Here is a 26,220-nt window from a genome sequence, read left to right on the forward strand (position 1 = left end):
AGGAGGGTCTATTGACCTGAAGTACCACAATAAGGAGCAGGATGTCCAGTTCTATATTTAGAAAGCCAAGAGATATGCAGACATATACAGTCACAGAAATAACGATTATACAGATCAGAGACAGTCAAGGGACAATAGAAGAGGAGTTTAGAGTTTCTGTAGTGTTGTTGGAAAAAGGTCCCCTGACTATTTGAAACTTTATGTTTGACTCATGAACTGAGTAACAGCAGCATCTTTTCCAGGTCCAAGCAGGAGGATCTATGGAGCATTGAGTGTGGGTGGGGTGGGGCAGCATCCTTCTATCTCAGCAATACTGCACGACTGGCCAGAAGAGAGGTGATCGGCTTGAGAAGTGTCAGAGTGCACATCGTCCTCTCCAATGGTGCCGAACAGGGCAACAAGAGTGGACTTGGGTTCAAGGTCCAAATGGAGGACTGAGGATAAGATTTAAAAGATGCTGTGATGATATGAGATGTTTCAAGGTTAGGGCAGGTCCAGAACGTGGCTGAGGGAGGCCTTTCCTCCCTCACGTCTGACACACCAGCCATCAACATCTGGGTAGATACGGGACAGTAGCGGCTTTGTGTACAACTTTAAACTGTGGCAGTTCATGACGGGCCTTAGAAACAGTCTTACACTGTGCCTGACAACTGGATGATCCATTGATTTAGTCAGGGTGTAGATGCAGACATTTTGGGCAGAATTCAGTTCAATTGTCAACCAGAAATAGAACCGAACATCAGGCAGGGCTAATAGAATTTTGGAGGTGGGCTTGATTTTGTAGTAGTGTACTATGTAGGCTGCACTCTATGCAGGCTGCGTCCTGCAGAGGACAGACGGAATGGAACAGCCTGCAAAGGATGACACATCATCAACAAAAGAGGCAGATAGTAATAAAGTCATATCACAACTCAACTGGAAGATTTGGATCAGAAGCTGTGGAGATCTGAGCGCTAATTCCATAAAGGATGCAATGTTTAGATGAGTGTCTTCTGCTGTTGTCTCCACTCTGCTCCTTCATTTAAGTATGGACTACTTTCTTATTAGAAATGATTTTTTTGCTGTTTACATAATAAATGTATTATATGATCAACCTGATGCTGCTTTTACTTATAACGAATATCCACCAATGTAAATATGGCAGTGAAACAAAAACAATTCAAGATAATGATTATTTTACTGAATCAAAGCTAATGTGCTGGTCATGTATGACATATGTTTATTGTTTGTATCTGAGTATTCTACTATTGCAACTTTTGCACTGGATATTAAAAAATGAAATGCTTTGTGAACTTCTCCCCCCCCATCGTCTCCCGGCTGAGCAGTGGCAGAGCACAGCGGTGAGCAGCGGCCCCTTTAAGTCCGGGCTGCTGCCTGTGTGGGGGGCAGAGGCGACGCACCCTCCGATCAGTCGACACAGCGGTGATCGGTACCGCTTTAACCTTTCCACTGCGGCGGGGATCTGCTGTTCAGAGGGGGGATTTAGCAGCGGATGAACGATCGTCAAAGCGCAGTAAGGAGCGGCGTAAGGGAAGGCGGAGGAAAGCGAGCGGGAGGAGAGCTGCGGCTGTCGAGGCGTCCGTGCGGGGCAGAGCTGCAGCCGTAACAACCACAGAGCTCCATCCACCATGAAGCTGATGACGAAGGGCTGACACCCGGGGAGCTGGAGAGAGAGAAGCCGGAGCGCCGAACAAGATGTCTGTCCCAGTGAGTACACGAGGCCCCGGAGCTGCTGCTGCTCTCATGTTACATGATGTGATGGTATAGGCGCTGTGTTAGGCCAGTACACACCCATACACACACACACACACACACACACACACACACACACACACACACACACACACACACACACGATTCAGCTCTCACTTCACTATACACACACACACACACACACACACACACACACACACACTACATCCCTCACTATATACACACACTACAGCTCTCACTAAACACACACGCACACACTACAGCTCTCACTATACACACACACACACACACACACACACACACACACACACACACACACACACACACACACACACACACACACACACACTACAGCTCTCACGACACACAACCCACTCACTCCTACACTGCAGAGGCGATTGACTCAGCCAGTAGGTTTGATTTGTAAATGCCTGATGCTTTAGATGTAAATCAAAACACTTTAGAATGACAGCGGTTCTCAAACTGTGGTACGCGTGCCATGCGATGCCCCCTGGTTGTGTGTGGTGTGTAGATGACGTCTCAGAATTGCTGCCTGGAATCTAAACAATCGAAATCTATTGACATTATGTTCTTACGGCAAATTATTCACCAACATGTTTCAGCAGGAAATCATTTTTTTCTAATGTTTAATCGTTTGCTTTTAATGAAGATGTAACTCTCAGGTGCATCATGTGAATTAGATTATACCTCATTGTCCCTGAGAGGACAAGGATCTCAGACGCCAATGTGGCTGCCGATCACACCCACAGATGCATACATGCACACATGCATACATACATACATACATACATACATACATACATACATACATACATACATACATACACATCTCTGTACTCGTGCTGAACCATTTATCGGTCATTTGATATTGCAATTTGAAACAATGCAATTAGCCAATCAGGCAGTATCTTCTTCTCATAGTCATGCTTACAAATCAGAAGTGCCTTGCCCTTCCTATACTAGTCTCACTAACCAATCAGGAAGTGGCCCAAGGCGACTCTGCACACAACCCAAGCAAATTCAAGCACAACATTACATTGGTGGTGCAGAGTTATGGCGTCCACCCACCAGGGAACAGTCAGTAACCCCAACAACAGTAAAGCATTTAGTCCAGAAGAAAAGCGGCACTTCCGGTGTTTTGGATTTGAGTCTAGAGTTGTAGAACAAAGCAAGGTGTTGTAGCGGAGCTGTCGCAACTTCCCGAGGCAACGCTACCAACTTGTACCAGCATGTGAAAAAGTCCCACTGGCCGCTGTATGATGAGTGCGCGGTTAAAAGGTCAACTGGAAGTAGCACAGCTCCAGCCGAGCACAAACAAGCCACTATGCCAGTTGTTTGAAACGGTACGAAGGCACTGTGAGCTTTGACCAAGACAGCCAAAAGCCGAGACAAGGTGTCTATTCACACCCGTCACCAATGACGGGCGGAACTCCTTCAAACTCAGTTCATATTTTGGTGGTTTCTCATATGCTAATGCTGCATCACATGTTTGAAATCTAAGACACAGCGAATATTTAACTTTGAATAAATAAAAAAAAATATAATCACAAATCCCGATTGCAATATCTCTAAAAAGGAAACAAAAAGATTGTTCGGTCCTACTGTTTACCTCAATTTAAAATTCCAATAGTGCTGCATGGTCCCAAAAATATTGATAATAATAATAGTAACAATGGTAATAAGATTAATCTCCATCAATACCACTAATAGGTGGATATCAATGCAGTTGTACAGACCCCAGACTCAAATAGAGCAGCGATATTGTACAAACCCTGTAATCCCTTGTACACCCTTTTCCAATACAGCACTGAGCGAGGTTGGCACTAATGAATTGGTTTCAGGGGTGGGGAAGGGAGGGGAGGGGTGCTGATCCTCTCTTTCCCCTTCACAGCAATTCCAACGAAATACACAAGCTTAGGTTTCATTTTCTAAAACCGCATGATGAAAAACATTGCCCACCATTCACGCCAAACAGTCTTAGGACCTCTAATGCAGGTTAGAGTTCAGCCTGTCAACATAGAATGACCAACTCAGTGAGTTTTCCATATGAGTTAATAAAAGGCTACCTGGTTAATTGCATTTCCATGATTGGCCATTGGACTGTGATCCTGCATTGCCGTTGAGTTGAACATAATTTCAGAAGACAGTTTGGGCGGCTGGCCAGCTCGAACTCCAGGGGAAACACTGGAGCCGGCCCGAAGACCAGAGGCCAACCTGGGACGTTCAGGGAGAACCTGGAACAGAAGTCCATGGATCGACGAAGAAAGGCCGAAATCCCGAAGTGACACTGAACTGACGAGGCGGCTGCTGACATTGGGGCTAGCGCAGTGGCTGCAGACACGGAGACACCGCTTACCCACACGATGCCTGCCATCTGCCGTGTACAACTGAAATCGGAATTCATCGGTGAAGAGGACAGTTCTTTGGGGTGCCAGTGGCCATTGCTGATGAGCTCACGCCTCTCCTGGATTGTGAGGCCGAACTGAAGACCAATCAAGATCCTGTTGAGGACACTTGAGTAGATGAGCTTCCCTTTTTAAGTGAAATGTATTACACAGTGTTGACAACAAACTAGTCATGTGAAAAGTGCAGTATTACAAAGATGTATAACAAAGATGACTATGTAAAGTATACTGAGGCATTCATGTTAAATCACTCTAAATAAAGATGGATTTCATTTGACTTCATTCGCAAAATACAAGTTGTTTTCAGTGTCATTACTGTATCTAGTTAATGGAATGTCACCTGTGATCAATACCTTAAACTAAGAATTATATTGATCATTGTTGTTTTAGTTGCAATCATGGCAGTGTGAAACGCACGGCAAAGCAAGTAAGAATCTGACTTCCACTGATAATCTGTAGCGTTGTTAAGGAATATTTTCCACTAGTTAAATATCCTCGCTCTGCCTTATTAAACTTATGTCAAGAGGATCCTGCATGAACGGTGATGCTATTTTCAGAATGAGTTGGTTGATCACGAAGCAGGGCTTTATATTTCTGTTTGACTAAGCTCCAATATATGCAGCTCTCGACCAGACTTGACGTAGAACACAAGTTACCGTGGCGACAGAGTGCGATCAGGAGTGACTCAGCTTCATTGACATTACAAAACCAGACTTGAACCTTTATTCATCTGACTAATTCCTTAATCTGGCTTCATTGTACAGGACTATGATGTCACCATATCAAGCTTGATGACAATCTGTCCAGGTATTTGATGTGACTGACATTACCAACTTTCTATTCTCCTTGCAGCAGCTTGTCATAATGATTAAAAAGACAGTCTAGACAGTATTGAGTATCAATAGCGAGCGCAATGAAGACTATAATGAATAATGAATCACATTGACATGTGGTATATTATCCCCTATTTCTGTATTCATTCACCCTGTTTAATGTCACACTCAAAGAGTAATCTGCATGCTTTTAGTTTACTCTCTAGTGTGTTGTACTGTTCTAGTGATGGGGAAAGGTTAAGGATAAACATCCACCTAAAGTGAAAAAGATGCGATATTTGTATTTCTAATATCTTCAGGAGTGTTTGCGTCCATGCACCAAAGTCAAAAGCAGAAATGAACCATAATCTGGGCTATAAATGGAAACCGAAGGTCTATTTTAAAGTTGAATCAATTTGAGGAAGCCAGCTGCTAAGAATAATTCTGACCTAATTTCTCTGCTACACTCCTAGAAGTGTCACAAATGTGTTCAGACATGGTACACAGTACAAGTACATACAATGATCAGCATACACAGCAAAAGTAATGTGTTGCCCATCTCATCTCTTTCTGAGTGTGTGTGAATGAAGCTTCAGTCTAGCATGCATCTCACTTCCTCCTCTGTCTGGCCTAAGGAATGCTAGATTTCCTGCATTGTAATGACACTCACTGCTCCCTGCATGAAGAACACTTTCCAGTTGTAAATAGGCTTCTATAGTAGTAGTATAACCAGAACTGACACCATGACATTTACGCACTTTATTATTAAGGCCTCTTTAAGAGCAAATGCTAATAACATTCCCTGGTATCATTTGTGATTGACAGGAAATGGTTGTGTGACACAATTTTCACTCAGCAATATGTTGAATCTGGCACTGTGCTTGTTGAATGAACCCTGTATTTCAACAATGAAAGATGGTAAAGGACTGATGAGCTGCAATGCTTGACCAATATTGTTCTAGGCCAGAACATGAAATGTATTCCAAGGTAGACACCTAAAGGTTGTAGTCATGATGTCCACTTACAGTCTATTATTACAGAAAGTATGGCTATCAAAACTCTCTTTTCTTGTGTAACTTCCCAGTATGTTTTCATTACTAAACATAGTTTGTAACGACGCCTGTGAGGGTTGTCTGGCTGAAAGATCTTGTATTTTGTGAACCGCTGTCACCCATCAGCCAAGTAGTTCTCCAACCAAAAAGATGTTTTAGTCAGGCAGTCAATTTATAACTTTGCAAGGATTTGATTACATCTTTGAAAAAGATACAGGAAAAATAATCTTTTGGAAACTTTTTCATTGGCACTCACCCAGCCATGTTCCACCATCTGTTTGTTAAAGTCTTCATCTCTTTCTCCCACTTTATCAACGAAGGTGAGTGGGGAAATTTATACATTTTTGCTTTTATGAAGAATCTGTCCGATGGAGAGGCAACATGTCCACAGCATGAATCTATGATCACATTAAAAACACAGAGGCCTACAATCTGGCTGTAGTTGAGCTGCTTCTTTGTCAGCTTGCCCCAGGACTGATCAGGTCAGTGTTACCAGATCTCACGAGACAACAAAGCGACAAAGCCCAAAGTAAGTGACTGCTGTCCTTAAAGAAGCCCAAAATAAAACAACATATTTCTTTCCTGGAGGGTGGGGGCTGGATGACCATTTTGGTGCCCTAGGCCAGACATCCATTTGTGCTCCTCCATTTCCCTTTCATAACACATACACACACACACACATACACACACACACACACACACACACACACACACACACACACACACACACATAAATGTCAGTTTATGAAAATAATAAGGCCAACCAAAGTGATGTGATGTAGTGGAAGTTGCAAAGCCTTACTGTAAATGTGAGACTGAAGTAATTAGTTTGTCTTTACTCAGGGTTTTTACTCAAGGTTAGTGTAACTTGGCATCTATTACACTCTACAGACATTACCCTGATTATTCGCAGGCCATGAAAATATTGTGATATACCTCCATATTTATTTCTTTCCTTTCTAAATTATGGCCCTGCTTCATCACAGTTCGTCCAGTTCATCACAGTTTTATTTTCAAAATGATCACCAATGTATCAGTTCCTGTGACTCGTGTGTCTCTTGAGATGATCTCCGCACTCCATGATCAAGCCATCCCTCTCTGTGATACCGCTACCATGTTCAAAATGCGGCCACATCAGCCATGTAGGGCAACAGGGGGAAGGTGCAGAGGATGCGTGCGAATAAATCAGTGCCAAATACTGTTCCAGTTGTCTGAGAAGATAAGGAACAAAATTGTTGCCAACCATGTTGAAGGGAAAGGCTACGAGACGTCTCCAAGTGGCTTGATGTTTCTAGGACCATGGTTGCTAACATTATTAGGAGTATTAAGGTTCATGGGACTGTAGCCAACCTCCCTGGACAACATAAGGAAAATTGACCCCAGATTGAGCAGAAGAATAGCTCTAGTGGTGAAGAAGCAAGGAAAACTTCAAAACAGATACAAGCTGACATCTAAGATCAAGGTACTTGTCGCCCCCATCTGTAAAATGCAAGTTGACAACCACAATGCTTCTGGGAGAATATCCTTTGGACAGATGAGACAAAATGAAAGCTTTTTGGCAGGTCAAAAAAAATTGTGCTTTCAAAGAAAAGAGCACCATCCCTTCTTTGAAGCATTGACAAGGCTCAGTTATAGTATTGGGTTGCACTGCTGTGTCTTGTACAGAGTGTCTCTAATCTGTCCAGGGCACAATGAATGGTATTCTTTAGCCAAACATGGTGTCCAGTGTCAGAAAAGCTCTGTCTCAGTTACAGGTCATCCCTCCATTAATGACCCCGAGAGGGGGCCAAACAGGTTGAAGAAGTCTCAGTCAGACTGGCAGAGAGCTCCTGGTTCCAAAAACGATGTCCAACAAAAAATTAGGTGTATGGTCCCAATAATTTTGTCCAGGCCTTTTTCAGATACATCGGAAATCAAAAGCAAAGTGTCAGTTCTATTAAGTATGTAATAACCAATTACTTTAAAAGAAATGAACAAACACAAACATCTGAATAACAAAAAAGATCTCTGCCGCTGATTTTTTAGATTTAATGTAGACATTTTGTAGGATACTTGACAATATAGGTCTGTGAAATGTTTTAAAACAAGCAACTTGTCCAAAAAAGTGTAACCCACCAACCAAACCCACCAAACAAGTGTTGATGACATAACAAGCTTAAAGTTGTTGACTATGCTCTAGACTCGGTGATGATGGTACTCATCATGTAGCTGAAAGTGCAGAACATGTCCACACACATCTTGCTGATCCAATTTGTGCCTTGTGCTAATTAGCCTACTCTACTTTTGGCTGCCTGCAAAAAGACACCAAGGTCCCTGGAGAACTTGGAGCGATCACCAAGTGTCCCATCCTCCTTTTGTTTGATGACAGAGATGACATCATAGAGATGGCGTCAGACTAATATTGACCTGTTGTTGGCCCCATGTTAATACATATAATATTCACAAATCCCTCTTCTTCCCCAGCACTATCTCCACAGGGTACCTCTGACATCGTAATTTAATCATTTCAATGGGTCTTGGTGAATTTTGGATATGAAAACCAAAACCATATACACCCTTTAGTCCAGCCTCTCACCCGCCCTGCTGAGAACTCTTTCTTTAAGTGTTCATTTACGTATTCTAGACTAACTCAGAGCCTGAATTAGCGAGATCTCACCTGTCTCTCAGGACCTGTGCCGTCACGGTTTGAGAGCGAAAGCGAGAGAAACCTGCTGACCCCCTCACCAGCTGTGTTGTGGTCAGATTAGCACAACATTCCAGCAATACAGGTTTTGAAATCGACTGCATGAAACATCCCCAGAGATGTTCTAAGGAGTTGGTGTCTCTTAGCTCTGATTAATAGGAAATTCAGACTGATTCAAAATTTCATAATCGCGTTCAACTATTTCTCTAATTTAATTCCTTTCCATCATATACCATTGCTCATTTAAACACACCTTAGGCAAGTCAATTTACTTAGTAATAAACATTCATTTGTTAGTAATAGTTTGTCTGTGCAAATTTCTTTAAAGCAGAGTCCAAAGTATGTGATTGACATACAGGTGAGCCTACAGCTGGCTGACAAATGCACCATAGCCTCAGGATATGTTTTGTGTGTGTGTGTGTTGTTGCACCAGCATACCAAAGAATTCACAGCTAGAGGGCACGAGAGGTGTGGAGTGGGATAATATCAGGATGAAAACGGAAGTGACATGTTGGGTTACACACTCCTCCTTTCCAGAGAGAGAGAGAGAGAGAGAGAGAGAGAGAGAGAGAGAGAGAGAGAGAGAGAGAGAGAGAAATAAGGGCAAAGTGAGTTAGAAGTAAATGGGCCAAGCAGCGGATTCATTCCTGCTGTGTGAGATCATGGAGAATGTGTTCAGATCTGCTGGACTGTTGAAACAAGACTGAACACGACAGAGGGGAAGGGAGGAGAGGGGGAGAAACTAGGAATAAGGAGGGCAGACGGGAAGAGTTGGAGTAGTTTTGGGAGCATTTTGGATCTATTCTTGTAGGATCTAGCTGGAGAAAGAATCTGAAGCAGTGGCTGAGCTACAGCCCTGCCCTGAAATAACTCAGCCGTCTGACTGCAGCAGGGACAAGATGAACTATCTGGTGAGTTTGGGTTCAGCTCATGCAGGCACAAATGATCCGGGTGCTTAGACACTGTGTTTTTTTGTCTGGTGTCCTCTGGTATTTGTCTACAAATTTGGGCATGTATGTGTGTTTGTGTGTGTGTGAGAGAGAGAGAGAGAGAGAGACTTTTAGCAGGATGTCAGCTGTGTGTTGCTCTTTTCCTTTTCAGTACGAAAAGGAAAAGAGCAAATGTGAAGGGGGAGGAGAGGGAAACTTGAGTTGACTTTTTCCTCTATGGATTCCTGATTCCTGCCTTTTGTTGGCTCTCAGCAGGGTGTGTGTGTGTTAAGGGTTTCAAAGTCCACATAGGTCATTCTGTGATGTGTGTATTACAGGGAAACCTAGTGCGTGTTTCCATCCTTTAATACAGAACAAACAACGGAAGTCTACCAGCAACTGTTACAGTTGGGAGTGCTGGAAGGAACATTCAAGCATAAACCTCACTGAAGGAAGGAGTAAAGAAAGAAAGAAAGAAACCAGGATGAGAGAAATAGATGGGCGGCCATGTTATTTTCTTTCTGCTGACTCAGAGGAAAGTGGAGAGGTTTTATGGTCAGAGAACAGAGTGAGGAGAAAGAGAGAAACAGTCAAGTTTCACGTCAAAATGCCTTTTAAAAAACTTGACAGTGTCTAGAAAGACAAGCAGGACAGACGAGGAAACTGACTGCTGGGTGAGACGAAGGGAAGAGAAACTACTGTTAGAGATCTGTCCCACTATTGTTGGAAAGGTGTGTGTGTATGTGTGTGTGTGTGTGTGTGTGTGTAATTACACCTTGGAATGTGGCAACACAGTCAGACAATATGATTACATGCACTTGAAAACTGTGACTATACTCTGATTAAAGTGATGAATCCATGTATTTTCAAACATCATGCTTACATCATGATGTCATTGCACAAAGCATAAAGTAACGTTAAATAACAGGCCAGATTACAGCAAGTGTATTTATAGAACAAATACCATCATACCCTACATTCTTAGTCTGTTTAAGATGGACAAAACGACATACAATACTGATAAATTGCCCTTAAAATTAATTGAAATAGCTAATATAGGACAAATAAACATACTAACACATGTACAGTAGAGTAGAGCCGGAGAGGGAGTACGAAATACCCTGAGAAGAGTTGGCTAGAAAAGCAAGAGACAGCCAAATGGTTGAACCTGCACGGGTTGGGCAGGGGGGAGGAAGGAGGTTTAAGGGAGGCTGGGGTTACAGGTGATGGGTAGGGCAGGGGTGAAGGGGACAAGAGGAAGGTGATGAAGAAAGCATCTGAAAGGCCCAATGTTTTCTCAATTAGGGGTCTGAAACAGTAATCAATATAGAAATGTATTATTATTACTTCCTACCTGCGGTTCCTATTGCACATCTGGGAATCTCTTTTTCTCCCGGTCTTCCCAGAGAGCTCTGGGCTCAGTTAAGCCCCTTTGAGACTCTGTGTGTGATGTTGGGCTATAGAAATAAAGTTGATTTGATTTGAGATGATCTGATAGAAGTACACTCCACTGTTACAGATATCAGAGTTGGCTACTAAAGTAAGGTTTTAGGTTTTCCTAACTCACCTGAGAGGTAAATCTGACCTCTGACTATGGAGGAGCACATCTTTGGTTTAAACTCATGAATACATTAAGGGTAGAAACATGGATGAACTCATTTTAATCCTGCGGGCCTCATTTATAACTTTTTATTGGAAGGGATTGAAAGGTACACTCTCCCCATCCCTTGGCACAGATCAGTTTGATCAGTTTAAAATGTGTTCATATTGCCTATGAGCATACAAACCTTTAGTATGGCTGCTTTGTACGTACATATCTGACATGTTCAACTATGTATTTGTACTTTACTGGCTGAGTCATGAAGGTTGGCTTGCAACAGGAATTCCCCTCCGTCTTTTGCATTAGACAGAGACACACACACACACGCACACACACAGGCTGTTTTTACTCCAGTGAACACATCACTCTTGTTGTCTCCCCTGAACCAACATGAAGGACATACAGGTGTCATGGATACATTTAGCAGCCAGTAAATTTAATACAGCATCTTACAAACAACTAGTCAGTCAGTAACTAAGCACCGTCTCAGTATTTATATGGGACTAATGCATTTCAGGACAAAACCTGGATAACAGTGTAAACACTATTCGGCTGTCATAACCAGTTATTGGCAGATTCATCTTCATGGAACTAGTGTTTGAGCTATTCCTTATGTTGTGTCTTAAGGCATCTAGTAGGTTTATGAATGTATAACAGCCCTTTGAACAATCAATGTGTCTGGCAGTGGTCCCTCTTCACCTGGTCTAAGATTGTTGCTCTTATATGGCTCATAACACCACTGAGCTCGTCTTTATCTGCAGCACAGCCGCTGTGATTTAAAGCCGTTTATCTTTTGTGGTCATGGGTTACATAAAGCTGAATGTAAAACCAAAGAAGCAATCAAAGAGTAGAGAGAACAACAGCCCGACACGCTAGTCCGCCACTGTTTGTTATCGTGACGGACGTGAATCACTCAGCTTTGTGATTCTTCTGTATTTGGAAATGGTCCATCCACATTCAAACGATGAGCCGGCCTCTTCCAATGTATCCGCTCTGGACAGTGTTTCCGGGTGCAGGAAATGCTATTTTAGAGTGAATCGAACACTGAAACAGTTTAGAGACCAGTGCAGACCGCCTGCCTGTAGAATCAACGGTATAGTAAGGTTCTCTCTCATCCTTTCTATAATCCGGAACAAAATAATATGTTGCTGTTTCATCCAGTTTGTCTATTGCTTGTTGCAAATTCATGAATCTAACGCACCTCTATCGTCAGACTCTGTGCCAAGTTGTGGGGGGAGTGGCACGTTTTACTGACAAGCGCACAGCAAACATCCAATAACAAAGGCCACAGTGATTCAAGAATGTTGACAGACATACTATAATTCATTCCCACATCAAGTCATGAACTCAGGACACCTGGCAGAAAAATGTAGATTTACATCATAAAACAAAAAACATTTTATTTGTGTGGAGGTTTATGTGTAGAGTTCTCTTATTTGATGATTGGCTTTGTATTATTCCACCTCTGTATTTGATGGTTGGCTTTCATTATTTGACACGTGGTCTTTTGTTATTTGAAGCAGAAGCATTCATTATTTGGATCCGGCAGATACGATCCATAGATTCAGTATACACAAGGAAAGTATTTACCAATTCTGGAAGCACCAGCAGTCTAGTCCATCTCCTGAAACAGCACCTGCAGGACGGGGAATTAAATGAATCCATGAAACTGTGTGGCTGATCTTCAACTAATAGCTACTAATAACTAGCAACATCTATATTAAATATTGGCCCTACAGGGGAGGTCAAGGCTGAGCGAGGTGAAGTTTCTTTTGCACTTTTTGATGCCTCCACTTGACTCTGTCTCATATCATTTGCTAAAACAGTCTAAGAAAAAAAACAGTCAGGCTAAAAAACTAGCTCCATAGTACGTCAAGCTACTTTGTATACAAAAAGGAAGCATACTATGATTGGTAATTTTATACTTGGGTGCTTAAATAACTATAAAATATTCAACTACTTAAAACAGTTTAGACCAGACTAAAATTCTACATGTGTTCCTTATATTTCTCTCTCACTCTTTACGATTCATCCATGTGGTTCAGAACCTCCTCTGGATCAGAACTGGTTTCATCTTTGTTTTACGTGCAATATGAAATAGGACAACATTTTTCAAGCCTTAACTGAACGTATGAAACGAAGCCCAGCTCTCTGTTTCAACGTGTTGTTCACTCCAAGCCCCCAAGTCTCAGTGTTATAACATTGTCCCAAACCTCACTGGAAGTTTTCCTTTTTAGGGACCTCGCAATCGCCTTAATTTTTCTGTATTTTTTCATTTGTCATACTGTCCGACTACAACAGCAATCAGGAAGGCAGCTTAAGCTACTGTAAGGCGTAACTACAACCTCAAGCACTTCCTGGGGGATCCCATGGTTCCCACCCGCATATTCTCAGTCTGCTCCTCCCAGTTAGTTGAGGAGCAGAGCAGCAGTTTTACTCCTCACACTCCCTCAGGGCACATAATTCACAACCAGGGGTGAGGGTTGGAATGTAAACTGAGAGTGTCACAGTAAGACTCTGCTCTTCCCCTACCGTGTCACTCTGCAGCAGTGAGGACAACGCACACTGACAGTGTATCTGTCCATGTCATGCTCCTTTCTACCATCCATCCTCAGGAACAAAACCCTGAGATACTTCAACCAAAATGTCAAAACCATGTTAGTTATATTGTCCCAGAACTCTGAGAATGAAGTTGGACAAGTGAGCAGTCAACTTGAACATAAATTCTGCTCCGTCTGTGAGGCACATTCAGAGTGGTCAGACAATGTGTGTAGTGTTTGCAGCTGAGTCATACAACACTGGTCATGGACTGCCCATTAGAAACAATGTTCTAATGCTAATACACATTCTTGACAGGTCAGCTCACAGATTGCGCATTGACTAGAAGAGTGACATTAAGTCCACGGTTCTGGATGGTTCTGTTCTTCAAAGTGTAATTATGACGTCATCAAAAGCAGCGAGGCTTTTCTCGAGCTGAGTGCATCAAGGTTGTCTATGATGTGTTGATGATCACACTGAATATGATTCTCCTGTAATGTGAGGATTGTGCAGAGTTGTTTCAGATTTGACTTCCTTCCGAACTACTCAGAAGCTTATCATGACTGCATGTCATGTCCTTAAGATTTCTGTAAAGATATCTATGAGAGATTAGAGTTTCAGATTTGTCCATGTGGTGTGACATTGTGAGATTGTGACATTGTGCTTCTGCGTCAAGTTTGGCCTTGGGCTAAAGCTGAGAACAAAGTCAAAATAAAGTACATAGAATGAACTTTATCAAGTCAACACGTCATAGTCATTCCATAGTTCTGCAAGTGCAAAGACAGACTCATGCTCAAAACTTGCAAACGTTCATTCAATTCAAATTTAGGCAATGGTTTTGTTTCAAATGTGATGAAAACACCATCATTAGATTGAAATTATAAAGTGATGCACGTTTGCAGAGCTAGATCATGTTGATCAATGTATTCAGGCATGTAAACCTTATCGTAACACACCTTCACATGCACCTGGACGACTCTGCTTGTACTCCAATTGTGCAACTTCTCATATTTAGTGAGAATGTCATAGTACAGTCAGTTCTCTGGGAGGTGGAGCAGCTTGGACATGAGCAACTACGTGTGCTTATCTGTGTGTGTCTGTGTGTGTGTGTGTGTGTGTGTACACATGTGCAAGCCAGCGTCAACACATTAAGCAACACTAAGGTCACACCCACCTGAGTTTAGCCTACACCCCAAGCTGCACAATCCGTGTTGTTGTTTCAGGAGTTAATCATAGCCTGAGGCCTTGGATTCTTCAGCTGGAGTCTTCCCTCTGTAAAGCTGGAACTGAACCTAACACTCAGTAGGTCACAAACGGCTGCTGCTCTTGAAATGCTAGATTACTGTACTATCCTGGTTACATTTTTTTTTTGCATAACAATTGGACGTTTCAGCAAATAAAACTAAAATAATGAGAATGAAAAAAGAATGAGTCACTGTGAGCTTATTTTAGAACTGTAATCCGACAAGGAATGTGCACCGGGCCACACACAAATTCACTGCTGAAACACCGAGTAATAATAAATGTTATGGTGTTAACATGTTAGTGTTTCCAGGGATCTAAACTTCAATGTCCAACTGGGACAAAGGAGCAGCTGTCCAGTTCCAGCTCCATGCCGCAGAGTGAAGGATTGTTTTCAGCCATGCACTCTGTTTCTCAAGGACTGTCTGACATCCGACATGCCAAGACAAGAAAGGAGGAGTGGGGGAGGGAAGGAGAAATCAGGTTAGGGTACAGGAGGAAAGAGAGGAAAGGGAGGAAAGAGAGAGAGAGAGAGGGTGCAGAAGAAGAAAACAGAAGAAGAAAGAAAAAGAAAAGGAATGGACTAAATTATTTTTTCTTTTCAATTTGTACAATGAAATGCAAGTGAATAACTGGTGTGAATGTATGTGTGTCTGTGGTGACACCTCTGGAATGTGGAGTAAGATTTATGTGTGGAGGTTGCGGAATGTTGTAGTAAGTAGGACACAGTGTACGTGTGTGTACGTGTGTGTGTATGTGTGTGTGTATGTGTTAATTTCTTATTTTATTTTATTTTGGGGGGGCTTTGCTTGCTTGGGCTTTTGCTGGGGGGGGCTAGCTTGAATCAGGCCTAAAGTATTCTTTGTCAGAGATTTTTCGCACTGAGTAAGACCAAACAGTAACAAAATCAATATTCACCATATATCAATAAAATGCCGCTCATCCTTTATGCTTCAAATTATTTCACTTTGACTACAAGAAGGACTTAATTCATTCATCTTTGCCTCGCTTCGTGTCAGTTGTGTGAGTTTAGAGTGACATCCTGTTATGACAACAGGAGAGGAAGACACTGCTTTCTAATACATAATTTAATGAATGAATACCTGGTAGAATCACTGATAAAAGGAAACTCTGCACTCCTACTGGTGTGCAGTAAAATTACACTACACGCCATGGTTTGCGATTCATGTCAGGAGGCTTGGACCCCTTTCAAATTGGCTTGCAAGTCTAGTGTATTGTGCAAATGTAACAATTGGAGGCTAGTTAAAGGAGGATGAGATCTAACTAAATGTACCGTAACCATGAGGGGGCGAAATGATGAAGCAAATTGTGTATTCCAACATTTTATATAAAAGTGTACTCAGTTGAGCTGCATTCAGTGGCATTGGCCACGCCCTCTTCAAACAATTTTCTTCCCTCAATACATTTTTGAACTTGTCCCTGTTTTCTTTAATTTTGTATTTGTCATTTATTTTCCAGGCAGTATATTCAAAAGACATACAAATGGGGGAACAAAACCTCCAACCCCCCCATCCCAACACATATACAACCTTGGACAGGACAAATAAAAAGGTAAATGATCTGTACTTACAGCGCTTTTATTTAAAGTGCTTTACATATACTTCACATTCACCCATCCATACACACAAACACTTACACACTGATGGCAGGTTCATACCATGCAAGGTGCCAAACTGCACAACAGGGGCAGTTAGGGGTTCAGTGTCTCACTGATCCATGCTAACTTCCAGAGACACGCTATCCTGCATGTAAGGAAAAAAAAGGAGGAAAAGACTAAAAAACTAACAAGATAGAACTATAAAAGATCAACACAAAACACCAGGAACACCAGAATAGCTGTGGAGTGGAAGTTGTGTGTGTGTCCGGGGGATATTCACACATGCCATGCAAACTGTCCATACAATCTATATTTATTGAGAAATCAGGGGAGTCAGCACTTAGTCAATGTTGGAAAATGGCCAGTTTATATTGATTGTTAGGAGAGTGGAATAGATACAATAGAAAGTCAAAAACTAAAAGAGTGAGAGCAAGTGAGGCAGTAGTCGAGTGGGTAGAGCTTCCGCTTAAGAACCGGCGTCTGCCAAATGATCGTAATGTAATGTAATGTAATGTAATTCCTATACACTTTAAGAACATTCATTGACACAGCTATTTAGTGAACATGACCAGCTTACACCACTATCCTTCTTTTCCCAAAATGATCTATCAAGTATCCTCTATTGGAGGCCTATTGGGTCTCACAATCTCGATGGGCAGATTCTTAATCAGAAGGACTCAGGACCCCGAGCGACACTGGGCAAGCAGTCTTCCGTTTGCAACATTTCCCTCACTTGCCTGACTGACAGGGATTCAGGGCTGGGTTTTTCTTCTCTGCTTGCCACTAATGAGGGAGTCCTGGTTAGGTTCTTATGCTCTGCTTAGTAATATGCTAAAATTTAGAGTGTTGTCTTTTCTGATCTGAGGTCGTATTTAAAGGGTTGGCAGCGCCATGGCTCCCAGTTGGGAGGGCTGATGAGATCATGGTAAGGGGAAGAGGAAAAACTTTGCACTCTTTGACCGTCTCCAGCCCTGTGTTTGATTAATGTAACCTTTTTGTTTTATTCTTGCAGCCACAGTTCTGTGTATTCATGTTCATTATTATTTTTTGGAATAAAATAAGTGAATAAATTCCTTTACCTAGTAATTCTGGGATTTTTTGCCAGTATGGACATGAAATACGTCTTCAATTGCTTTGGTAATGGTCTTAGTCTTAAATGAAGTTGTTGAAACTTGCAGAAACACTGTATACCATGGGTAAGGCATCAAGCTGCTTCAAGGACTGCTTAACGAAATTTCTGACCTGTAAGTAAAGGAAGTCATCACTATTTCCACATGGTTTGATCTTAAGCCAGCTTGTTGTCGGATCATTGTGTTGCCAAAATACCATCTCTTTGGCATTGCAAGACCAGTGGTCATGGTAGAAGACTATAAGCCTCAAGCCAATCTCCGATCTTGGTTTTTGTAGGTGGTCTCGAGATATCTATTTGGCTTGTATGCCCAAATGAAAGGCATAATTGTAGAATGTCTTTCCATCTTGGCTATCCAACCTGTATATGATATTGGCAGGTAGCCTAGCTTAGCTGCCAGTCGATAAGTTGTTGTGGTTATCGGGTGTTAAATGCCACTAATTCTACATTTTCCTTGGTGAGCCTACATGGACAGAGTTGCTGAACAGTTTTTCATGTTATGGTGTCGGTTATCTTGTAAGCTTTAGCAGCAGCAAACTTTTCCTCTCTCCTTGGGCCATATGGCAAATTGAGATTTGTTAAAGTCGTGCACCATCTGCTAGTTTGATGGCTGCATTGTGCTTTAACTGCCTTATTGCTCATTGTTTCACTGTGGCACAGGCAGAGAAGGCTTTGGCTTTGTCCCTATTCAGCAGAAACTCTCTAAAAGCTTCTAAACGTTAAATGTTACTAAAATGAGCAGTGCTTCATGCTGACACGCTGTTATGACAACAGGAGAGGAAAGTCCTCCAAAGAGAATGTCACAAGTCTGCTGTTTTGATGATGACTGTGAACATCTTTGTATATACAAGCATCACAGACAGGAACAATAATAACAATTCAGCAATGGTTTGGAATTTGTTGTCGTTTTGAAATTTCTTCCCCATTCTTTCTTAATATAAGACTTCAGTCGTGCTTTATAATGTGCCACATGTTTCCTATGATAGACGGATCGTCTGGACTGCAGGCAGGCTAGTCTAGAGCTCAATATGTCACCACTTGAAAATGTGTGATTCCATAACAGTCACCTGGTCAGCCTGAAAGACAAACATATTTGTGAGGGAACACAAAGGCTTTTATTCACCTCCAAGGGAGTAGGAGTTTCTGTAAAGGGCCATATGATCTGAAAGACTTCCTATTCAGCTTCCATGGAGCTGGCTGTGGTATCTTCCACCTGTTTGTGTTTTGTTTACACATTTTCCTGTGGCTGTTTGTTGTAGATGGGTATATATATATATTATGAATGTATATTAATAGATCCTTTGTGTCTGTTCCTCTTCCTCTGTAGAACGTGTTGGCTAAGGCGTTGTATGACAATGTGGCGGAATCTCCCGATGAGCTGTCGTTCCGTAAAGGGGACATCATGACGGTCGTGGAGCGGGACACTCAAGGATTGGATGGCTGGTGGCTGTGTTCCCTCCATGGCCGTCAAGGCATCGTCCCTGGGAACCGCCTCAAGATCCTGGCAGGCATGTATGACAGCAAGCAACAGGCCCTGTCCTCGCAAGATATACCATCTTCATGTCCACCCGCCCAGCCACAGCGAACCCTTCCGTCTCAAGGCAACTACACCAAACCCATACCTGCTGGCCTCTCTTCTACCATCACGACTTCCTCTGCTGGTTTTGGCAACAAGCCCTTACCCTCAACTCAGTACTCATCCATGCATTCCAACTACTCCACTCCCAGCCCTGCACAGCTCAACTCTGAGTCAGTCTACATGATGCCCCCCTCCCATGGCCCCAAGCTCAGCTCTCAAAGTCTCTACCAGGTTCCCTCAGGACCCATTGGACCTCCTCTAACCCAGCCAAGACCGCCCAGCAAGGCCACAGGAGTTGGCCAGAGACAGTACCAGCTGCCTGGGCAAGGCATTTACCAGGTGCCCCCATCTGTAGGGCTGGGGCCTAGCCAAGGACTTCCACAGGGCACACCACTTGTTGGGGGGGCAGGTGCCGGAAATGACGTGTACCAGGTTCCACCTTCTCTTGATTCAAGGAGCTGGGAGAGCAGCAACAAGCCACTGGGCAAGGTAAGCAACGACAGAAGGAGTGGTCAGCTGTAGAGGAGTGCTGTTGATTAAACATGCTAAGCAGACAAACAAAAACGAACACAGAAACTTTTTTCGTCGCATTATCTTTGTGTGTCATCATCCATCCTCTGCAACGGCTTTATTTCATGTGGATTCTTTGTGCACAGCTCTGAAATGTGCTGCCTGCATTTTTGGGGGTTTTTAGAGAAATCTCAGTGTAAAGCTCTGTTAATGAAATTGAAAACACTTTAAAAGATGCACTTTCAAATGTATCCATATTAGTGTCGACAGGGCCTTATCAGCACTGATCTCTTCCTCTGTCCTTGGCCAACATGGTGAATCAAGTCTTTTGTGTCAGTTTCGTGTCAGCCGTCTGTGAATGCTACTCTTTCTTTGACTCTCAACATCTGCTGGTTGGATGCTTGCATTCTGAAAAAAGTGAAAATAATTAGAAAAAAATCAAAGCATTCCCTACGCAGGGAAAATCCTGACATGCTGTCATTTGTCTTCTTCATGTGACATGCATCAAACTGACATTTCATCATTATTTATCATTTTTATATCTCTATTTATTGACAATCACCCACAAAGTTTCGTGCATTCTCCTTACTGCATATGGTTGTGTTTGATGAAGTGGAGTAGCTTCTACCTTTAGGTTTGGTAGCTCATCTCTTTGCACTCAGAATCCACTGTCTTCAATCCAAACCCTCTCCATATCACACATTAAGGTCCTACATCTTCATCCCTTGCTGCACCTGTTTCATGCCCCATCCACACTGGATACATTTTGAATGTGTCCGGGGTCCATCTTCATCTTTTTATTTCATCATCTATTGGACATTTGTTGATGCTTAATTTAATCTTTTCAATGTGTGTGTGTTTGAGCTTGTGGATCAGCTGATGGGAAGCTCTCAATAGCTGCTCCAAACACAGGAGGCTTTGGGCTGTTATCTGTGTCATGTATATTTACTCTCTCTCTCTCTCTCTCTCTCTCTCTCTCTCTCTCTCCCCCCTCCAGGTGGTGGTTCCCACTCGGGTTGGTCAGGTTTATGTATATGACACAGTGAAACCGGAACAGGAAGAATATGACATTCTACCCAGACACCAGCCTCAAACACAGCAAGACATATATGACGTACCACCCGCCCGCCAGCAGTACAACACACAGGTTGGTCTGCTGTGTGTGTGTGTGCATTGTTGCTTCAGGGGTCCAAAAATATACAAACAGCGTGATTTACACAGAGCATTTCTGTAATCTGTATTTCTGTACAATTCTGTTTCTCTCTCTCTTAAGGTCTATGACACTCCACCTATGGTAGTAAAGGGGCCCTCCAGTGGACAAGATATATATGACACCCTAGGAAATACAGACAAGAACACACATCAAACGGTATGTGTGTGTATAGAAAGGAGCTCCTAGTGGACAAGATATATATGACACCCAAGGAAATACAGACAAGAACACACCAAAACATCAAGTGTGTGTGTGTGTGTGTGTGTGTGTGTTCATGTTCCACTCGAGTTAAACTAAGAAACATGGTGTTTATGGGTTTAATAGATGTGTTTGGTCTTCTCTCTCTCTCCAGGTCTACGACTTCCCCCCATCTGTCAGTAGGGATTTCCCTGATGCACAGCCAATCAGAGAGGAGACATATGACGTCCCGCCCCACTTTGCCAAACTAAAATCTCAACTCGCTGGCAACAGTTCCGTCCCTGGCCAGTATCTCCACAACAACCTTGCAGATGACGACGAGGAGCCACCAATTCCAGAGGACGTGTACGACATCCCACCCATCCTGTCTGACAAGCATTTCCACGGAGACAGGGGAGGAGTCATTCATGCCCCCCAGGAGATCTACGACATCCCTGCCAGTCTGCGAACAGGAAGTCACCAACCTCAAGATGTCTACGACTTCCCCCGTGATCGAGAGGAGAGGGGCGAAGAGAGAGGAGATCAGTACATCTACGATATCCCACCACAGGTAAGACCATGGAAAAGGAAATGTGCTCGATTGCAGTGTGTGTATGTGTCACAGAGATGGTCCATTTTATCTCTTTGTCTCTTCCAGGTTGTGCGTGATGCCCAGTCCACCAGCGAGGAACTCACGTTGTCCTTTAAGCGGCTGTCTGCCTCCAGCACAGGAAGCAATCGGAGCAACCACTCCACTTCATCCTTAGACTTGGTCCCTGTCCGCGACTCTTCTTCTTCATCCTCGCTTCCCGCTGCTGGATCTGGTCCTGGGAAGCCCCTTATCTTGGACCTGGAGCAGGCCATGGAGCGCTTGACTCGCCTCCAGCAAGCCGTTGAATCTAGCGTTTGCCTTATGATGTCGTTCATCACAGGCAGCTGGAGAAGCTCTGCCCACCTGGAAGAGAACCTCACTGCTATTCACCAGGCCGCCGACCGGGTGCGAGCCACAGTACGAGACTTTCTAGAATTTGCCAGGGGAGCTGTGGCGAATGCTGCCCAGGCTACGGACCGTTCATTGCAGGCCAAACTGGGACGTCAGGTGGGAAAGATGGAGGACATATTCCAGAGTTTACTTGCACATAGTCAGGGCTTGGATGCTATTTCCTGGTCTTCCACAGCACTTACGGCACCACCGCCAGGTGGGGATGACTTAGACCGCCTAATAATGACAGCACGCGGGATCCCAGACGATGCTAAGCAACTCGCCTCCTTTCTCCATGGTAACGCATCGTTGCTCTTCAAGCGATCCAGTCGACAGCAGCAGCAACTGCCCCTCCCTCCGATACCGGGGGATATGAGTGGTCACATGACAGGATCAGGAAGTGGGACCTATCAGGGTGGGGAGAGAGTACACATCCAGTCACGGCCTCTCCCTTCACCACCAAAGTTTACAGCTGCAGAGGAAGAGGAGTGTCAGGACAGGCCATATGAGACTACAGAGGAAGGCTGGCTGGAGGACTATGACTATGTACATCTTCAGGTACACACACACAAACACACACACACACACACACACGCACACAGGAGGGTGAGGATGGAAAGTTGGCCAGAATCTGCAGCACCAAGACTTCATCACTTAAGTGATAAAGACTTATTAAAGACACATTAAGGATAAAGTCTCCATCATAGTAGTGGTAAAGTCTCCATGGTTCTGATTAGCACACCGGGATCCATAGGCAGTTAGTCAATCACAATTTACATGTTAAGAAGTTGATAGATATTTAAGTCCAGGTTTGGATGCAACATAGACAGCAAACATGTAACCACAGCAGAACCTATAGTTTGAAGAAAGGATGGAGTGGGATTTTGTAGAAATGTAGCAACGACAAATAATTTGGGAAGCAGTTGTAGATGGTGTCAGTGTGGTGATGTGTAAAGAAAAGCTTTGACAGCAAAAGCTGCAGTGAAAAAAGGACTGGAGTCCAGCACACTGGGGTCGGCTCCAGTAAAGAATGCAGTGAAAATGTATCGTCAGCCTAAATCAGGTCCTATTCTGAACACGGCAGTATGTGTTTAGGAATCGTTCATGTGTAAATAAGGGAAAAGCACTGGAAGGGAAAATGTCCAGCTGCTGGTTTTGGGCTTCGGTACAAAATTCAAAATATCTGTTACATTTTATGATTTCCTTTTATCATTCTGCATTAAAAAGCCAGAGAATTATGTTTGATCACAGCTTGATTATTATGAGAGAGAGAGAGAGAGAGAGAGTTTGGTTCACTCACTCACGACTGGAGGAGAGAGAGGAGGAGGAAGTTTGGTTGTGTTGCGCTCTCTCTCTCTCTCTCTCTCTCTCTCTCTCTCTCTCTCTCTCTCTCTCTCTCTCTCTCTCTCTCTCTCTCTCTCTCTCTCATCACACACACATGCTCACATGCAATGCAGAAAAGAAACGAGAATGTCTAAAGCCCCTGGAGAGGAAATCATATAATACTGTACAACTGAAACTGTACAGAAGCCCAGAACCGCAAGGTGGAAAATCTGTCTCATCCATCAACCAAATACCTCAGAATATAAGCAATTTAAAGCAGGAAGTACATTTTGTGCCGGTGGTTTTGAAGTCAGGATGCATCCATACTGGGACTACAGATTTAGACTTCAGTACTTGCTCTTCACTCTACAGTATAAAAGACCTTTTATTGGGGGTGACACACTTGTGTCCATCCATGCAGACATTTCTGACATGTTTGACCTGCTACCTTGTGCTGTTGCTTTACGCCCCTACATCTGCTGTAGCTGTGTCAGTATATTGCATCTTAATAAGCTTGATTTAATGGGCCATTTGTATGGAACTGGTAATGGTACTAAAGTTATGCTTGGTACTGTAGTCACACGTCTAACTCCATGTCATGAGAAGGAGTCAACAACAACACTAGTTGACTTGTCTTAGAGTTTTATTTTTATATAATATTTGTAATACAGTTGTGCACCTACTTCGTTTCACTTCATATATGTAGTCAGAGCTGTATAGCACACTGGAGCTGGTAACCTATCGATCACAACTTACCATAACACATAACTCTGATCTACGAATCACAGCAAAACTGTCTATGTGTCTGCTGACAGGGAAAGGAAGAATTTGAGAAGAACCAAAGACAGCTGCTGGAGAAAGGAAACATCATCAGACACAACAAGACACAACTGGAACAACAACAGGTGAGTGAGTGAGTGAGTGAGTGAGTGTGAGAGAGAGTCTGTGTGCAAGCTTACATGTGATGATTATTATTTATTACAGTACAGGTGTGAAAACATTTGTGAATAATTGTCCCTCTTCTCCTTTTTAGATTAAACAGTTTGAGCGCCTAGAGCAGGAAGTCAGCCGGCCAATCAACAACGATATGACTGGCTGGGTCTCGTCCCAGCACCACACTCCGGCCAACCAGGTGAACCAGAACAGCTCGGGGGGCCCTTCATCGTCCAAGCTCTGTTACAGTGACCGCCAGCTCCTCCTCTTCTACCAGGAGCAGTGTGAGCAGAATGTGACCACAGTGGCTAATGCCATTGACGCCTTCTTCACTTCTGTCAACTCCAATCAGCCCCCGAAAATCTTTGTGGCCCACAGTAAGTTCGTCATCCTCAGCGCCCACAAGCTGGTGTTCATCGGTGACACGCTGTCACGCCAGGCCAAGTCACCCGAGGTCAGAGCCGTGGTGGCCCAGAGCAGCAACACTCTCTGCGAAAAACTTAAAGACATCGTAATCAGTACGAAGACGGCAGCGCTTCAGTATCCTTCAGCTGGGCCGGCCAGAGAGATGACTGAGAGGGTGAAGGAGCTGGCCGGGTGTACGCACCAGTTTAGGATGGTGCTGGGACAACTTGTGGTCATGTAGGGGGAGGACAAAGGAGAAAGAGGAAGAGACTCTAAACTACAAAACTGATACGCCAAGTAACCAAGTGCGACCCATGGAAAATAATTAAAGATGCCTTTTTTACCCGGTATGGAATTCTGTTTGTAGCCCCAAACACGGGGTCCCTACAGCGCAGAGTTTGACCCGTCAGGGACCACGTGTGCCTGGGCAAGAGGAGCATTTAAAGCCTCCACATTCCTGAAATGGAGGACAGGAAACTTAAAGTGTTGCCTGGATTGTGGGGCTCTGGACTTAAGTTGCTCTGTTTGGGACCCCACCCCCACCCACCCCTCGCTCCCTCCCTCCATCCCTCATCTTTCAGGACCTATCTGTGCTGTTACTGGAACCATTCCTCTCTCTTTTTCTGTTAACCAGAAACAAACATTTCTTTAGTGGGCTGGGCTAATGGTTGTAAAATAATCATTGTATTTAAGTCACATATATAGCCAGAAAACCAGAAAGAAAAAAGTGGGTAAAGACCTGCCAATATACAAGTACAGATTTGTTTTTTAAGAAATATGATAACATAAATGTAGTCTTAGACAATATCAGTTGTTGTTGTTATTATGATTGCATACTGTAAAATTATGGCTCTGATTCTGATCATTTTATCATTATTGTTTTGGATGTTTATTGGAGACGTCTGACTCTGTGTTGTAGGACATCTGTGCCCTCCTCCGTCCCTCATACAAAACACACACTCATCTTTCAAACTCTCCTCATTATATATGGACACCTTGTTGAGGCTGCAGCAGAGGACACAATTGGACGTGTTAGTAGTGTTGTATAATTGTCCATCAGCCTTTAAGTGTTGCATCTGTGTTTTGTTGCCGTCTGAGGCCAAATAAATTGTCCAGACTGACTTCAAACAGAGTCCCTGTTGTGTTGCAGGCAGCATTGCAAACATGACTTTGCCTCCCTAAGAGGCCGTGTACCTACAGTTGTACAGTGACAGTACAGATGCTCACACTGATCTCAGTTGCTGTTTCGAAAAACTATATGTTGGATATTTTGTGAGGAGCATGTACTAGAGAAATGACATGTAAAAACTTTAAGGACGAGACACGGAATTAAACCTGTTTTAATTTGATGCTGTG

At 43.3% G+C, this 26,220-nt stretch overlaps 1 protein-coding gene across 4 annotated transcripts; it reads left to right on the forward strand.

Annotated features, from left to right (window-relative positions):
- Positions 1 to 1,386: 1,386 nt before the first annotated feature.
- bcar1 (BCAR1 scaffold protein, Cas family member) lies at positions 1,387 to 26,213 on the forward strand. Of its 4 annotated transcripts, none has more exons than XM_076142119.1 (9): positions 1,387 to 1,707; positions 16,475 to 16,567; positions 19,070 to 19,810; positions 20,829 to 20,978; positions 21,105 to 21,200; positions 21,397 to 21,792; positions 21,880 to 22,761; positions 24,342 to 24,431; positions 24,560 to 26,213. In XM_076142119.1, the coding sequence occupies exons 1-9, from the start codon at positions 1,696 to 1,698 to the stop codon at positions 25,103 to 25,105; spliced, it is 3,006 nt and encodes a 1,001-aa protein (XP_075998234.1). In that variant the 5' UTR covers positions 1,387 to 1,695; the 3' UTR covers positions 25,106 to 26,213. The 4 variants fall into 4 exon arrangements, with proteins under 4 accessions (XP_075998234.1, XP_075998236.1, XP_075998233.1 ...); XM_076142118.1 differs by lacking the exon at positions 1,387 to 1,707 and adding an exon at positions 9,262 to 9,597; XM_076142121.1 differs by lacking the exon at positions 16,475 to 16,567.
- The last annotated feature ends 7 nt before the right edge of the window (positions 26,214 to 26,220 follow it).

The sequence above is a fragment of the Genypterus blacodes genome, unplaced genomic scaffold (assembly GCF_046128005.1).
Source record: "Genypterus blacodes isolate CSIRO-AG114 ecotype Tasmania unplaced genomic scaffold, CSIRO-AGI_Gbla_v1 ptg000021l_1, whole genome shotgun sequence".
Lineage (NCBI taxonomy): Eukaryota > Metazoa > Chordata > Actinopteri > Ophidiiformes > Ophidiidae > Genypterus > Genypterus blacodes.

What these genes read in the sequence shown, in the direction of transcription:
- bcar1 (XM_076142119.1), top strand. An exon ending in GCAACAAGCCACTGGGCAAG is followed by an intron (nt 19,811 to 20,828) that starts GTAAGCAACGAC and finishes TCCCCCCTCCAG; the next exon opens with GTGGTGGTTCCCACTCGGGT. An exon ending in ATGACTATGTACATCTTCAG is followed by an intron (nt 22,762 to 24,341) that starts GTACACACACAC and finishes GTCTGCTGACAG; the next exon opens with GGAAAGGAAGAATTTGAGAA.